This window comes from Anopheles funestus, chromosome 2RL (assembly GCF_943734845.2).
Source record: "Anopheles funestus chromosome 2RL, idAnoFuneDA-416_04, whole genome shotgun sequence".
In the NCBI taxonomy this organism is placed as follows: Eukaryota; Metazoa; Arthropoda; class Insecta; order Diptera; family Culicidae; genus Anopheles; species Anopheles funestus.
Window position 1 is genome coordinate 29875752 of NC_064598.1, and position 17770 is coordinate 29893521.

Consider the following 17770-nt stretch of genomic DNA (forward strand, 5'->3'; position numbering starts at 1 on the left):
AAATTTGATAACATACAGCAACAAAGGTGTGCTCGAAGTATAATTAGTCCCCATCCTTCTTCTGTATGTAGATTGCTGGTTAAAAGGAACAACTTCACTCGACACCACTTCTACCAGGGAATGGTTTAAAAAAATAAATGACAAACATCTCACGAAACACCAACTCAGCTCCTAATGAAGTCGTCAAAAACGTTTGCCATTTCTCAACCGATCGCCGAGGGTACAACGTCAGAATGGCAAACCAGAACAAAACTTTCGGATCATGCAAAAATACATAGGAATAATAATAAGTTCCTGGCAAGGAGAAAATGAAACTCGTTCACATTCACGTAGGGAAAATAATTTACGAGGTATTATTATTAACGACGATTGGGTAAATTGGGCCATAAATAATGCCACAAAAAAGGGCCCTACGGGCAGAAAGCTGTGAAAGAAAAGGTTAAGCACTCCTGCGCCACTGCGATCGCCGTTAGACAACCATTTTTGCGTGCAAAAAGAACGCGATTTTTCCGGCCTCGCGGAACCCCAGAGCATAATGAGCCACCCTCCAAAAACTTACCCCATCGATTAGGGGTTAAGAAAAGAACGCAAAACCCAGGCGAAAAACACAACGGTCGGATGGCAAAAAAACCGGGTTCAAATGGAGAGACGCTCGTTAAATGTGTCCGGATAGATTACGGATAGTGTGGGTACACTTTCGCCCAAGTCACCCAATCCAATGTTACCGCCATCGTCAGCCAATGCTTCGGGGCAAAATCAGTTTTCGTTCGCTACTCTCCTTTTTATTACATGCCGATGCATACCACATTCCAGGGGAGAATGGAGGCGACAAAATAAAAAAGAAAGAACCGAACATGGAAAATCCTACTGCACTTGTTGTTACACCAGGCGATCTGGGTGTATTATATCGCGGCGGGGAAAATCTTTCGCAGCGTTAACGTTAACGAACATTTCCCGGTACCCGGGCAAGTTGCGTCGGTGCCGATCAAGTTCCCGAATCGAATCGGAGATCGAGAGCACTCGCTCACGTTGCGTAAGGAGCTTAGGGCCGCAAATGCAAAATTTATGTTCAATTTCTCTGACCAAACAGACGACGAACGGTGTCGGGGACGAACGGCAGTGTGCTTTATCTTTGTGCCGTGTATGGAAGCAAACACGTAGCGCCTGCAATCTATCACCAAGCATCTTTGACTGCCGTAGCTGCAATCATGACCCGCTTCGTTGGTGTTGCAGTGTGTGGTGCGTTTTAGCATAGCGCTCCAATTGCATCGCGACCGAAAAAAGGCGTACTAGGAGTGTACACAAACGGACGAGCCTATTTTTCAAAACTGACTTAAAATCGCAATACGAAACCACCGCGCTTATGTTGCACCGTTGCAGAACGCTTTCGTATTCCCTTCTGCAAGGACAGGTGTAATTTTATCGGCCCATGAATGGACCACTGGCAAGGTGCATTTTTGCTAGGCTACACAATCGACACACACTTTGCTTTACATTTGAATATTTAATTACTTCAATCGGGAGTATGATCGGTGGAGATTTTTTTCTTCTTCTGTTGCCTATGTGTGTCTATGTATAAATTTTCAATTTTAAAAGAGAACCTTGCCGTTTTGAAGGCGAGCTTTGGAACACGATCATTAATCTTCGAATCCTATCTACCGTGCTTCATTTGGAAAAATCGTGCATTCGTGAATATGCAAGAGTAACTAGCGAATGAACGGCATACGAAAAACCAAGAACAAAAAAGACTTCCAATTGATCACCGTTCAACATCGTTCGACCTAGGGTGATCGATAACCTTAGCGACACATTGCTTCTAACGATCGATATTGAATGCTCGCATGGTTTGGTAATGTGTGAGCGATCGTGTAAAAAAATGTAATCTTATTTTTCATGCCTACCTTTCAAATACTAGCAGAGTGTCGAAAAGTTTATCATAGCTTACTCCCGGTCGAACGTTAAGCCGCGAGGCCACGGTAGTTGAGACTTTTCCTCAAACTTCCTTGCTCACTCAAATCCCTCAAAAAGTGTCTCAAAACCAAAGTCTCCGTGGCCGTTTGAGGTTTTCCTTAAATTTGATCGAACGAACGATCACTCCTGGCGATCGTGCTGCCTCTCTTTTCGTGAGCGTCAACAAACAGTGTGTGAGAAAATGATTGGAATTTCATGTAATTGTAATCTTTGTTTAAAAGTGTTTTTTTTATTAATTCAATGCAAAAAATGGTGAATAAAATGTTGTTTTATGAAAAATAATGTAAATAAACTTTTTATCAATTAAATGAACGAGATTCAAGAATAGGATTTTGTTTGAAAACCCCGCAAACAAAAATATGTTTTGTTTACATTCTGAACAGCTGGGGCATTGGAGCTGTCAAAACGATTCCTCAAAAATTGTCTCAAAAAGTTTTTGACGTTTTTGTCGATGGTCCTCACTAGTGAGTTCGTGAAGATTTGAGTTCTGAGGAAATCCTCAACCGTCGTTGCCCCGGGGGGCTTTACGACTAAAAACCGAAAAGAAATCGTTTCACGTCTCAAGTCACGTGCATATTTCGCGATTATTAAGTGTACTTTAAAATAAAGTTCCAATTGAAATTTTAATTTCATTTCCTGTAAAGAAACCAACGTCAACCATTCCCAACGCAACGTCGTTCTAAATATTTTTTTCCAAATCTAAGAATGATTGAATGACGTTTTACAAACGTCACAACTAAACAAGTTCCTCGCGAATGACTAATCTCTGTGTTGTGTCGCTGGCGGAAATGGAATTACCATTTTTCTCCGCACTATTAATCTTCTAATCGTTCCGATACGGACAAAACCACTTGCCTATGGCTCGTGCTTTCTTTCCTTGCCCTCCCCTGCTGTTGTGCGGTTATGTTAATAGTAAGCAATCCTCACGATTTGATCTCTCGAACCAACGGAAGAATGGGTAAGGGCGGCAGCCAGCCGATCGTAGCAACGCTTTGTTAGTTCTAGTTAGTATGTTAATTGATTAAAAGTATCACTAATTGTTGGTGGTACGCGTACATGTGCTGTACGTATCATTTTCGTGCAGGTGGAACGTTGGTCTGTTTCCCACGAAACATGATCTGGCCTTTACGTAGGCGTGGTGATTGGTGGGGTTTGGTTTTTCCAATGCCATTATCGGTTCACCATAGTGTATGAATGTATAATTTGAAAGCGGCTAAACATTCGCTACTTACTAGCCCCCTCTAGTGGGGCCCGTGTTTTAATCCTGCACCCGATCGGAGAATTGCATGCGTCTTTAATTAATTCGTTCTGTCGTTCGCCTTTCCCATTCCAGACACACTGGCTGCGTTCAGCCGGGTAACCCTACAGCATCGATCGACCAGCCAGCGTGACATCGCGACCGGACGCGGTGACACCAACGGAAATGACTATCAGCACCACGACCGCTCGATCGGCGGAATCGATCGTCACGAAACGGGACCAGCAGCAAACACAGCACAACAACGGACACGATCGGTTGCGACGAGAACGGCCGAGAACGCAACATCCAGTAATGATGGTGACCAGTTTTCTATCGAAACCCATCCTACCAGCCGCAATGGCGCACGGCGTACTGCTGCTAGCGATACTGCTCGTGACCTCCTGCGCCGTCGAAGGGAAGCTGCAGCTCTGTGAGGTGGAGACGGGTCAGTCCAGCATCATTCTGGACATCGAGGAAAGCCGGGGCAGTTGTAAGTATTGAGAAGAGCGCAAAAAAACATCATAAACCCGTTCCATTTTATTTTTGTTTTCCAACAACAAATAGACATATTTGCGTCTGGCGTACGCATCCTCGGGCGTGGACTCGGTGCAAAAGGACGCTTAATAACTTTCGCGCACAAATGTAGCAGGCGGCAAAGTAAAGCGTTACTACTTTAGTATCTACCCCTGCAAGGCACGCGGCATTAAAAGCTGCAGGTGGTAGCATTGGTACCAAACATTATCCCTTTTCCGGCCATGAACATGGAGTCACATTCTGCGCGCAATGAAACAAAACCCGATTCCACCTTTTAAAACGGATCTTTCCTGCTTCCCTGTCTAGCTTTTATGCGGCATATGTAACTGAGACAAGGCAAAAAAACACAATCAATTAAAATTTGCCCCGTAGGCGGAAACGTAATGGGTACACTTGTTTTGCAGCAGTACTTCGTGACCGTTCAGCTGCACTTTGGGGGCTTATTGCCCCCGCAGGCACTAATCAGAATTAGAGCTTCCTACGGGTGCATAGCTGAAACACTTGGGTCGGGCTCAAAAAGCAATCAAGCGAATAAATCCCGTCATTTGGTGCGTCTGTAGAGTACTAGTTTCAGCCAACAATCATGTGTTACGAACCCTTATTTCCCTTCTGTGAGGTCTGTGAGGCTGTGTTAGTTTACTTGCTGCGGCATAGAGATGAGAATACTCACTCTTTTCAGAGAGTTTAAAAAGAGTCAAAGAGTGGTTATAAGGATTAGAAACTATTACACACTCTTTTAAGAGTCATAAAAATATTACTCTAAACTAATCCTTTCAATACTCCTTTCCGTTTTTATTCACTCACTCTTGAGTGAGTGCCAACTAATGCCTCACGCTTTGCGGTTTTTATTCCCTCACTCTCTGTGTCGACTAATGACTCACTCTTTTGCGTTTTAACTCACGCAATAAGAATGAGTAATTGTTTTGTTTTTTTTGGGTTTAAATCACTCAATAGGAGTGATTAAAAATGCTTTGTTACGCCTTAGAGAATTTAAAATGCTCAATAAGAGTGAGTAAGTATATTATTACTCTTTTTGGATAAAAATTATATTTCAGAAATTGTAACAAATTACAGGCAGCCATGAAATACTGGCTTCGAAATTCGCATAATTAAATTCAAATTAAATAGCTTTATCCGAAATTGCAGCGAATTAAATATCTAATCAATGCATTAGAATAATTTATATCCAAAAATAGCAACAAAACACCTACTCACTCTTATTGCATGAGTTGAAACGCAAAAGAGTGAATCATTAGTCGTCACAGAGAGTGAGACTCCATAAAAACTCCATATGCTAAGTTGAAACCATAAACTCCTTTGCACAATTAAACTCACTCACTGTTACTCAGTGTGCACATCTCTACTGCGATATTCCGTTTACCATTTCAAATGTTCATGTAATGACCATGGATGGTCCTGTGTTCTTGAGCACTGGGTATTGGTCTAATATCTAAAGTAGGTCGTACATCAAATCTTATCAGAATCGATGTAGGTATTTGATATAAGTCAGCAACTCTGCAACTCAAAAAGATATATTTAGCAGCCTGCACAAATTAACTTTTATTGCCAAAACGAAACCTCGAAGAAAATTGCCTAACAGTCAATATGTATCACCTATTATAGAAACAAGAATTTCAATGTTTCTTTCAGAATATTCTAAGATATTATATGATGTTCTAACCGGATTCTCTTATTTCACAATTCTATTCCAGCCGTAGCGCAACATACAAACCCACCGGAATTACCGATCTCTGGTGACCCGAACGATGACATCACCCTGGAGCTAGTGTTTCCAAAGGGCAAACCAACCTTTCTGCTGGATGGTAAATCCTTGCGACTGATCCATCCACTCGATCGCGATGAGGAAAATCTTAGCCACATCGTCTTCCAGGTAGGTTGGCCCCATCACATTCTACAATCAGTCAGGAAAGAAAAACTGTCCAACTGATCGTTCTCGTTTTCCGTATTTCTTTCGTGATCTAGATAACCTGTATGGTGCGGTCAACGCGCCGCAAGCGCAACATTCCAATAATCGTCCGAGTGTCGGATGTCAACGATAATCCGCCGATGTTTATCAACACACCGTACGAAACAACCGTACCGGAGGTAGGTACCGCACTAGATTTGTCCACCCAGACGCCACCGATTGAACACTTGGTCGCACTTTGCTCGAGTTGCATCGTCGGATGCATCATAAAAACCCGTCGAACCCACACCCTCAAGCTGTGAAAGACGGTGTTTAGACGGAATCACTTCGCTACCATTTTGCTGGTGCTGCATTATTTATGGTGCATCAAGAGGGTGGCTGCGTACGTGGCCTTCTTTGGATGTTTCGGTTCGACCTCGGTCGGTTTGGTAGTGCAGGGTCGCACGGTACACACAACAGAAGCAGCAGCACCTCCAGTATCGATGCACCGTGATGTGTCCGATCCGATCAACAGGGACAGGAGCAGAGGCTATAATTTTGTGCACTTCAGCAAATGTAACCCTCGGCATGGATTCCAAACACGGGTCCCGCCCGTATTCATCCCGTAATTCGTTACGCATAATAATTGCACATGCATTGTGCTGTTGCTAAAGTTGCACCATCGCTTGGTATACGTGGACAGTGGAACTACTTGGCTTTTCCATTACATATAGATACCTATACACGGAGGCGAAGTATGCAGCGATGATATCATTTGAGTTTTACAAAAGTCCTCTCACCCTAGCGAAAGGGTGGAGAGATGTTAGTTGAGCGGTGTCATTATCCTAACCATACAAACGCTGGAAACGGTATTCAATGCACAATTTCGCCGAGTGGGAAACTGACTTGCCAGCAAACTTGTCACTAGATCTCTACCCCGAAAGCCTGGGAATAAAAGAGGGGAAAAAATTAAGAGTGCGATCTCTTCACCGTGTTTGCACTTTGTTACACAGCTCCTGAGTAAGGCTAACTAGATTTATGAAAGCATTGAACTCTCCTGGAATGTGCTGCACAAGGCCCCCGCCGAACCACCGCGCACGTGGATGAGCTTCTAACCGTCCTTTGCTTTGTGAGAACTATCGTCTGTATCGGTGTAACCCACTTCTGCAATTGCATAACAATCCTTGCGTGCAATCAGTGAATGTAATTGTACGGTGTTAGATCATCCATTTCATCATTATCATCCTCCTCAATGTCAGTGGGCGCATAGCAAGATCCCTTTTTGCTGCACCACTTTATTAATTTTACAAATGTCTCTGCACGGGGTGTACTGTAATCGTGAAGCTCTAGCTCATTTTTTTCTGTCTGTGCTATCTCACCGTTCCCATTTCTCTTTTCCACCGGTATAATCTGACAGAGCTAACTAGTGCCTATGCTACGAGACTCCCTTCCATTCAACAAACTTCACCGCCGATGCTTTCTTCAGCGGTCCGGAATCGGAAGGTGGTATTTTATCGATCTTATCGATACTTAATTCTTTGTTTGTGCAGCAGAAATGGAGCTGAAGCAGTTCGTGACTTATTTATTACCTCCGCGCACACTGTCCCGATCCACCTTTTTTACTCCTTCCGGGGAACTGTGGTCACTGTTCGCAGCAGTGTGATGAATCGTTCGAACCGATCATTGTAGATGATGCGCGGTAGAAACCTAACAAGCTACATCCTACATGCTACAGTTCGGTAGCGCCTCCTGCAACTTTAATCGGTCGGTTCAATGCTGTAATTAAAGCGCGTGACGTTTTGTTTTTCCTTCCCTGGTTTCTTCCTGTTCAATTTTAGATAAACATTCTGCAAAAATATTTCAGTCGCACAAAATACTATGATTAGATTTTTAATTAATTCCACTCGCGAGATTATGCGCTTGTGTACTGGGAGCTTCCTTTTTTTGTGAGTTGTTTTTCTTCGGTCCTGGAAAACGGTACCCAATCGTGGGCGAATTGGCTACTTTGTTGTCGCAACAAGAAACTTGAAAGCTGCTCTCTTCACCATCGAATCTCCACTTTCACCGTGTTCTTTTTTCAAGCTTTCCAAATGCTATAACAAACCGGCTGCATATACCGGGGGAAGAACGAAAGTAGTGGTACGGAATGGTAATGTTTTCTTCGCCATTACTAATATAAGTCTTAAACCGGCTCCGGCCAGCTCCGACAAAGTAAATAAAATAACTTCTCGAAAGGTTTTAGCAAAATTATTAACACTATTCGTTTCGTACGTGTCTCCAACATTCGCTTCTTTTCCTTTATATACCATTTTTTACTTTATTTTGAGATAACCTTGTTCGGAAAAGTTTCATTATGGGAACGCAGTACATCGATGCAACAATTTATTGATGCATTTCTTGCATTTTTTGCGGTGTGAACTCACGATATACACTATCTTGGAGTTAATGTTAGTGCAAATTAATTGAAATCCTCTTCCAGGAAGATAGTTGTTTAATGATGAAAATCTCCATATAACACACAACGAATAGTTCATGTGTTAGCAAGAAATAAAATTTATCACCAAGGAGCAACGTTCACCATGAAGCTGCGATTAATTTATGGCACTTAGATCGCAACCTCTTCCCCGGAAATATCGAAAACTTTCTTCTATCTGCAGAGTTGCACTTAGATTTTCTGACATTTTAATACATAAAATGGCAAAACGCAATATACATTCACATTGTTTAATCTCGTTCCATAAACGCATCGAAGAAAGTGAGAACTCAGGAACTAACACTCTCACGCGGCACCTCGCGGGTCAACTCAATTTGACCTCACCTTTTGTGGGCCCAACACCCCCCCTCCGTTGTTGCCCGACATGTTCATATTTTATTTTCCCCGGAGTCCACTTGCACGCCTGCACATGCGTACGTATCCGCCGGCACACGGAAAGACTTAAGACACCGGAACGGTGAGCACCGATCGTATCCGTGTGCGGAGGATAATTAGAAAGTCCTCTCCCGTACTGGTGATGGTTGTTGATATTAAGGTTAAAGATGCCCTAAGGCAGCGGAGGAACTACGGCCGGAAAGCTTTCATCGTTCACAAGACGATTGTGAGAATGAATGAATCATCCAAAAATTCAACCTCAAACCGACGAGCGGAAATCGGCGACATTTTAATAAAGTCTTTGATCTTGTCGATGAATAATGTGCGAGCAATTTAAATGAACGCTTCGGGTTGTCCACATATTTACCGACCTGCTGAATGATGTTTGTAATTACGCAATTAGTGTTCCTTATTAAATGATTGTTGAGATTATCATACCAGTTTATGCGTGCAGCTGGGTTCCTGCTTTGATCATACGCTGAGTCGTCGGAAGCGTTACCAGGGCGATATGACCAAGCCAGACTGGTGTGTGTGATTGGAATTGAAATGAAGGAAAGCTCAGCATTGGTTTGTTTTCTGTGCATTCATTGCGCGTTCAAATGTATTGCCAACATAGACACCAACCGATCGCTTGCGGGTGCATTTGATTTTGTGACGAATACGTCGGTACACCTCAATGCACCATTTTACTCGTTAGGTTTTTTTTTCAAAAACCCATCAAATGGGTCAGATAGCAGGAAATGCGACCGAAGCACGCCTAAAGTACTGCAAACCGTACCGAGCGTGCGTATCGATTACTGTGACCGAACTCACTGATTTATGGGTGGTTAATTAATTGCAGCAAACTGTCAAACGAAGTACGATTAAAATTCAATAATATTACGAATCATGTGGTGGACTGATGCCGGAAAGAGCGCGTCAACCTTACGTAGCGTCAAAATGGGAGACGCGAGCAAAGCAAAAGCCACAACTCCGCGCTACAGTGTGCAAACGAAAGACTTGCGTTGCGGTTAGGAGACGAACCTGTTCTACACTCTCGTTGGTGATCGGAATGATATAATTAACGTGAAATAAGCTATTCGCGATTGCCGGGAAAGCCAAGCGGCAATGGAATGAGGAAGTCCCAGGTAGGACGAACTTCCATCGTCTTTTGCACGCGATCATCGTCCGAACTGGTTGATCAACCTGGGTTAGCCCAAGATAGCATACAGGGTATGAGATAGAGAAAAAAAGTTGAACAGGAATTAGCTTCTAATGAGGAAAACTTTTCTTGTGAATTTTATTACATTTAGTTTTTGTTTCAGTTTGCTTAGTGCTCGGGTTTAAAGTAGGAGCATATGCTCGCTGTGCTTGTTTGACGTAGATCGTCAACCTAGAACTGGATTAATCGATAACCATATTTGTGCAAATGTGATGCTCTACATGATCGTTTCACAAACCCGGACAGACGATTGGCTTGATGTAACGTAACGAGATCGTCTTTCTAGCCATCTATCGTGGAAGCATTCCTTCGATCGATGGAATGCGATAAAACGGTTCATCCCCGCGTGGCCTAATATAAATACCACGATAAAAACCATGCAAGCGCAAGACACCGCCATTTGGAAACCGTCGCATACTTTTAACAAGAAGACATATAGCAAAGGCTACGTTCGTAGGCTACGACGGACGAAACCTACATTACATTTGATCAGCCGTGTTCGCCCTACCGGGCTGCAAGAAGCTGGTATGAACATTAGCATAGTGATCGTTTCGTTCGACCAAAACATGGCCAAATTTCTATTAAAGTGGTGTTTATTATTTTTTCTCCCATCGGCAAAACACATCTTACCACCCCGGAGGCATTCACGGATGCGGAGCGAAAAGGTTCTGTTTGTTGAGGGTTTTTTTTTTTCAAAGCTTAGTAATTCCACTATAATGCGAACAGGACCACCGCAACAGTTCGGGGCTCGGTGGGCGAGAATCAACTCTGATTAGGTTCCAATTTTTGTGTTTTGCTTTAGCCCGATGCTCGCTCTTAACTTCCTCTTGTGTAGTTGATTGAAAGTTTTTCGGTTTTCGTCTCGCTCGATCAAACGGATCCACCTGAGCGGAATGTTCGTTTATCGTAGCGTCATTTAACGACGGTGTTTATTTTACCGGTTTTGCTCGGTTTTTGATGCAGTAAACATAAAGGTGATTTTTTTCATCAATAGTTGCCTTATTTCATCAACTTAGGCCACGCGTGTTTTGCGGACACGCAAAGGCTGTAAATTGTCCGCACTATAAGAGGTCGACGAAAATAACACAAAATGTGCAAAAAGATTATTACGAAGCTCACTGCCAACAGTTGATGCTGATGATGATGATGATAATGATGATAATCATGTTCATAAAATTTGATGAGAATACTCGTTAATTATATTGTTGAAATCGAAAATCACTGTGGCTGTATTAATTCCCTTGCCCTCGCTGTCGTATCGTACGACATCGGGGATGGGTAACGCTCGCAGTCTCACGTGTACATGTCCAACGGGAAGATATGAACAAAATAATCCATTCCGTCGTATCAAGTTGCACCATACACACACCGGGAAGCTGTTGTTAAATAAATCTTTTTCCAACACCAAATAGCGACGATGTTGATTACATCTCATACGAGCTGGGAAAATTAAAAAGGGTTCGTAACGATGTGTGATATTAATTTCCTATTTGCATTTAGCGTCAGATCAAGGTGATCTTGTGTTGGTTGCACGAAAACAAAGTTTACTCCATGCTGAAGAATCCATCGATATTTGTCCGGCGACGTCATTTGTCATGTCGTGGCTCAGGGTCAAATTGGTTCTTTCTTGTCACAGAACGAACCATAATCGAATGGTTAGAATTGTTACGATTGTAATTGAAATCTGTTTCCGACCGGCAAAAACTCCAGCCCAGATTGGAATGCCGCATTTACAGTCACTTTACGCCCATTCTGAATTTAAAAAAAAACGCCCGCCGGTGCACTTGAGTATCGAAGCAACAAACCTCAAACAAACCTGTCAAAATTATAAACGGTTTCGTGACACATCGAAACACCCCTCCAGGTGCACTGATTCACACGTCAAACGGGCGGACATGTGCTTTAAAAGCGGCTAAACGCTTCCAACGCAATACACAAACAATCGAAACGACTCACGAGCGCGCTGCTCGTGAAGCGATGCAGTTTAATTTCCACTCACAACCTGTGCGTGGTTCTCATTTTGGGGGGTTCCCGAAACGTTTTGTACAAACAAATTAGTGACGACTATTTTTCCACTGGTATGAGAGCGGTTTTTTTTCACGGTCCTTCAATAATATTTTGCTTAAGAGTTGTGCCCACCCAAAAATCCAAATTGTTCGAACCACTTCAACCGATCGATGTAGACGCAAATCGCACCACTCAAAAGTCGTCATTCCCTGGTGTCCATGCATGCATTCCGATGGAATTCGATGATCGTTTACCAATCGATCAGCGATCTGCAGTTTCGATTGACAGTTTAACCTTCAGCTTTCCGTCGCGATCGGTGAACGCAAATTTAGCGCGAGGTTCAATCAAGAAATTTTGTCATACCTTTTGCTGCACGCATCGATGGATCTTTTTGGAAAAAGATTCCTGCCAGTGTGAGGTGTACCGAAGCCGAGAGGTTTGGTTTTGGTACAGTGAGCTGTGATTTTCTCACGATTTTGCCATTAAACTGCTCTGTGCCGTTGGGAATGCATTCGTTTACCTTTTGAGTACGGTTTTTTTTTGAGCAGGAACCGTTCGAGCAAGCTAATATTATTAATTCAAATTATCTGCTCCTAATTGATCGTACCGGTGTGTGTGTGCTTGCCGAACGCAAACGGCGATGATGCTCTTATGCAAGCTGCTATCGAAAATGGCAAACGCTGTAACAGACGCTGTTGACAAACGGTAACCACAGTACTCGAAGCAGCACACTCGATGAGCACTGTGCAGTCTCATCGAAAGCAAGCACGATCACTGTGCGGGCTTCTTTCAAGGTCTTGGATGCTACGTCAAACGGCTCGAACTGTCTGCAACTTACAGGCCGCGTTGGCTGAGGCTGTGTGTAAATTACCGCGCATATTGAACAGTTCTCATCGGTCCTACTACTACACATAGTCCGGGTGCAAAACCGCAATTATGAATCGTAATCATTTTTTTGCCATCTTTATTCGTACTCGCCACCAATGAAGAAATCGACGGTGATGTTTGTCGTGGTTTTTTTTTTGCCACAAACGTCACAATTTTATTCGAAAGAAAGAAACTTGCAAAAGCAAAGCAAAAGAACACAACGATGGACAATGAAACGAATGTTGAAAGTGATCGTATTCAAAGCGAATGCACTAACGTGCGGTTGCAACGGGCAACTTTTTTGGAAACTGTTTTCATGCCGCAAGCGACTCATTTAATGGGATTCTTGATCTCCGTGATACGGCTCGTCTGGGCAACACTTTTACGAAGCTGAAAGTGGCGTAAATTCGATCTCAAATATCAGTAAAGTGTAAAATCCGTTTCTAGGAAGGAAAGAGAAGAGATTCAAATTTCAATTTATTCAATTCTTTTGAATTCGATGCACAATGCCAATGGAGACAAAATGGCTTCATTTCTAGCATTAACTGGACACATTTTTGTTACCTTATTTGACATTTGGTTTCTAGAAAATAACAAATGTACAACAAGCATGAGCAAAGTTGTTTTTGATTGAGTGAAATCCATACTCTGCTCAATGAAAAATAATATTTAAAAAGTCTTTTGTTAGGCACCTTTTCTCAATGCCTCTTGTATGATTTCAATCAAGTGAATTATTTAACCTTGAAAGCTTTCGATAGATATTCCATCATTTGTAAACAGGATTTGTTTTTTGTATAGACCGCTTCTACTAATTGACTTTGTACGAATATGTGATCATAACGAAACTTGAATACTACAGCATCACTGTGATACATAAACACAGCTTAGTGACAATTTGCAGCCACTCCACATCCATAATGAAGCCATAAAAGCCATAGAATCAACCTCCGCACCGTATCAAAAAACAAACGACTTGTGCGCCGGAAAAGCGACGAACCTTCCGCGCGGAACAATTTAACCCCGCACGATACGAAATTGGCTAAATCGTCGCTATAAGGAACAGAAACGCATTACACGCAGCATGACATTTAGCAACATTTTTCTTCCTTCACAAAGGAGGTCAACGAGGGAGAGCAAATGTGAGCGCAAAAGATTGAAGGCATTAAAATTAAAACAAAATCGCATCAAACTAGGGATAGTTAGCGAACGCACTGACGAGAGAGAAAAAAACAAACTTTACCACAGAGTTTACGAGTAATAAAGAACAAAAAAAAATCGCACACACACACTCATGAAAAAGGTTAATGAAATCCAGTAAAGGGAATCACAGTAAGGTGGACCACCGCAATTAACCTGATCAGCGCCAAATTGGGTATATGTTCCAGCAGCATTCTGCAGCAAGTGAAAACGAAATAACAAAACCAGGCCAGAAGCACTCAAAATTGAGTCACATCGGTCAGTGGTGAATCGGTTTGTGGTGTCCGCAACCCGACCGACTGACAGCTGGCACGTTTTGGTGAAACATTTAGCAATAGCCACACAGCGACAACAGCAGCAACAACAACAAAACACCGACAACCGTTTCGGTCTGTACATCCAAAAGTGCATGTCGAAAACAACGGACATCGATCCCGTTGGATGAAACCGCTGAGAAGTAGAAGGAAAAACAAGGCACCATCGTGGAGTGACTGGAATCAGGTTCTAAATCACGATTCTCTTCTCCCTTTGGGTTTGGCCCTAATGGATTGTCGTTGTCTGGATTGTTGTTTTTTTTTCTTGTTTGTAGGCGTTGTACCATGCTGGCTAATACCGGTAGCCATAGACTCGACCAACAAAAAAAAAACAAGGTGCCACCAGTTCAATTCGTTCGGTCACTCCTAAAGATGGACGTGTGTTGTTTCAACATTGCCGTTAGGTTCTTGCAAAAAAAATTAACAAGGATCCGAAAACAAAACAAAAAAAAACAAACTCCCCAATCGCGAATATCCATCCAACGATCCGGATCACCACTCGAAAATACAACGCTCACGAAACACTTCCTCTGTCCTGTGCAACTCGCCTCATCGTTGAACCCACAGTGGATTCTCGATCCTTCTTTTTCGTTTGCCTCTAAACGCGCTCACCCGATAAGGGGTTTTCCACATGGAAACATTAAATTTTTTACACGATTTTACCTTTTCGCATCCTGTCCAAAACATAATCCTCGCGTGGCTTAACACGGTCCCACCGCTCTACCATCACCGATTGCAAATGATCGCAGCAAAAATCACTACCGCTCAGAACCGCAATCCCGATCCGCGTGACCACGAATCTTGCTAGCACCGCATGACCGGTTTCAGCCCGGGATCGGCACCAAGTTGCCTGTGCTGAAAGAAGATACCGGTGACTTGAACCTTTTTTCCTCCTATCCATTCCTTGGTCTATCCCTCGTAAAAGCGTACCGAACATTGGTAACAGTACGGGAAGCAGAATGGCATGAATACAGGGCAAAAAAAAAAACGCTCGATCGAGAACGATCCCGGCAAAACGGTACACGCGGAAGTTGCACTGACACCGAGAACATAACAATTTCGTCTGACCGCAATTGTGATGTCGTGTTTTGTGATTCGTTAGCACACGCTCTTGTACGTTCTGCTTTCATTCCAGGTGAGCTTAGGAATTTTCATTTTCCACTTAGACCGCACCTTGCCGTACGGTTCAAGACAAGGTTAAAATTGACTTTCAATGGTTGTTTCTAACATCCCGAGTGGTACACAGTTGCCGAATGCTCTGCAAAGCTTCCGGGGAGTTGCTAAAGGAACGGCTAGATATATCCAACCACAAGCAGTCTCAAATCAAGCAGGTTACCCTTAAACACACCCACCACCAAGGGTATGGCTGAATTCGTCTAAATTGGCCATGTTTTTTACTCTTTCCCAATGTGCCCGTTCACTCACGCAACATTCAGAGATGTATATAAAACTGTAGCAAAAATTGTAACGAAAACAGTATCTCACACATGTGCGTCCAAGATCAGGTGGTCAAGTAAATGCGCAGTCCGTGAATAACGTGATTTGCCAAAAATCTTTACTATTCCACGGCCAATAATAATAATGACTAACTAACCATAACCTCGAAAACGACAGCAAACGGTCAGCAGTGCTTGATCAACCTGAGACAGCCATCCAAAACGTCTATTAATCTTAGCCATGATATTAACGGCTAACACGCATCCATACCCACACACATACAATGCCTTTTGTCGACAGCAGAAGTTTTAATCTGCTGCGACAAACACTCAGAAACGCTTTTGCTCTCGGATCGGAGTCTTTTAAGCGTACGCAAAACACCGCTACCAATGAAAAGATTAGCAATTACGCAAAACGATTCGCGGTAGAAGCTTGACATATGAGTTCCTGCGGTTCGAAACCTACAACCTTAGCCAGCATCCCTCCTCCCCACCCTTGAACTATTCTTGAAGCATTCATCTTGCAGGGAGCTTAGTTTGCAATTTTGGAGGCAGTAACCACACCGCGGCGAACAATGCAAATCGCGTGTGCAAAGTTTTTTTTTTTTTGCTTTGTACGACTGTTTGGTCTGAAAGTCAGAGCACCGCCAAATCGACCATGAAATGTCACAACAGATTAACGGTAGCTTTGTGGTGGTACCTCCCGGGTGGGAGTGGTGAAACCAGAGGTTGAAGTTGTCGAAGGGTGGATGTTGAAATGGAGGTGCAACTGAAGTTTAACCACTTTAACATTAGATGACCCATGTTTCGGTGGGTTTTAAAACATGCTTTGTAAAGACAATGAAAGCATCCTAAAATAAATAATACCCTTACAAAATGTAAAATGTTGTGCTGTCTCAACGAAACAAGTTGGTAAGCTACTCTTCAATTTTATTATCAACTAACCCTACACCGCCATGATAGATTGTATGTAGCATAAACTATGGTGATTTATGTGTTATATACGGTGTACTGAACTTGAACTCATTCTTTATAGAAACATCAACACATCTTGTTGATTTTTCTAAACCCTCCAACAGTGCTCTCACCACAGGTAGGCAAATAATCGCCGAAGGTCGAGTGTTTTAGTGAAATGATGAAGTACGATACTAATCTTAACGAGTCTTCGCAACATTATATCAGTGCAGACTAGCCGCTAGTAAGGAGAGTAGTTTACGATCGTCTTGTTTCGATGGGTTATAAAAGTAAAAGTCAAAGTCATGTCAAACAAATTACACCGTGTCGTGCTCGTATCATTGCCCGACCAGAGCGATCAATCCTTTTGAAGTCAGTGTTCCACTCTGCGAGGTGATCAATCTTTCCCCTACGACTGCCCGCTCGAATAATGCATTCTGCATGGTTTAGGATTTGCAACTACCGCCCAAAAGAAAGAAAGAAAAAAACACCCATACTATGGTGCAGCAGAGAATCAGGGTCAGGAAAAATTCCCCCCCAAATGGTCCACCCTCCCGTGCTTAAATGACTTCACGAGATGCTGCAAACATTATCAACATTGTTGCAATTATACGGCTCCGTCATTGAAGCGCACTGGTCGGCGCAGTTCGTGCCATAAACACGAGGATTAAGATCATATTTCTTATTTCCCACCCACACATACACCTAGCACCCAGCACTGACGATCGCTGATCCTTTCGGGTGGGGGGTGGGCACTCTCCCACTGATCGTAGTAGATAAAATGTCGGATTAACACTCGGAAATGGCACACTTTGAAACGAGCGCACAGTTTTGATGACTTGCTGCTCGGGCGAGTATTTAGATTTTGCGCGTAAACTTGCCCATTTAATCCGTGTAATTTAACACTTTGCACAAATAACAAAACGTGCCACCAGAAACTTAGATCTCGCTTGTACTTCAGAGCACGGTATAGACAAGAGCGCATATGATCTAATGCTTTGACGAGGGAGAGGGAAAATTAGTATCCCCTAACCAGTGCGATATATAGTTAATGACCTGTTTGATAGTGACTAATTTTCCACATTGATGTCGATAGCTCACCGCGATCTCCTTTCGCATGATCTTTACAAGCGACCAACTGCGAGATAGCCGAGTACGAACGGACCACCGACATTTAGAAAACCCCGCAAACGAACAAGCGAACTGTTGATCATGCAGTAGAAAAAAAGGCGTCTATAGCAACTTCTTTTTTCTACCCATGCTGCCACACATTG

At 43.0% G+C, this 17770-nt stretch overlaps 2 protein-coding genes across 7 annotated transcripts in view; one reads left to right on the plus strand and one right to left on the minus strand.

Moving 5' to 3' along the window:
- LOC125765758 (cadherin-99C) overlaps window positions 1–17770 on the plus strand; it is a 142887-nt gene that overhangs the window by 79228 nt on the left and 45889 nt on the right. For all 6 annotated transcript variants that reach the window (XM_049431204.1, XM_049431200.1, XM_049431205.1 and 3 more), the window contains 3 exons: window positions 3305–3701; window positions 5458–5636; window positions 5729–5851. In XM_049431204.1, coding sequence (XP_049287161.1) covers window positions 3395–3701; window positions 5458–5636; window positions 5729–5851 — 609 coding nt within the window. In that variant the 5' untranslated portion in view covers window positions 3305–3394. The remainder of the gene's footprint in view (window positions 1–3304; window positions 3702–5457; window positions 5637–5728; window positions 5852–17770) is intronic.
- The window catches only part of LOC125765771 (WD repeat-containing protein on Y chromosome), a 118185-nt gene that overhangs the window by 51057 nt on the left and 49358 nt on the right, over window positions 1–17770 (minus strand). The gene's annotated exons all lie outside the window — the stretch shown is intronic.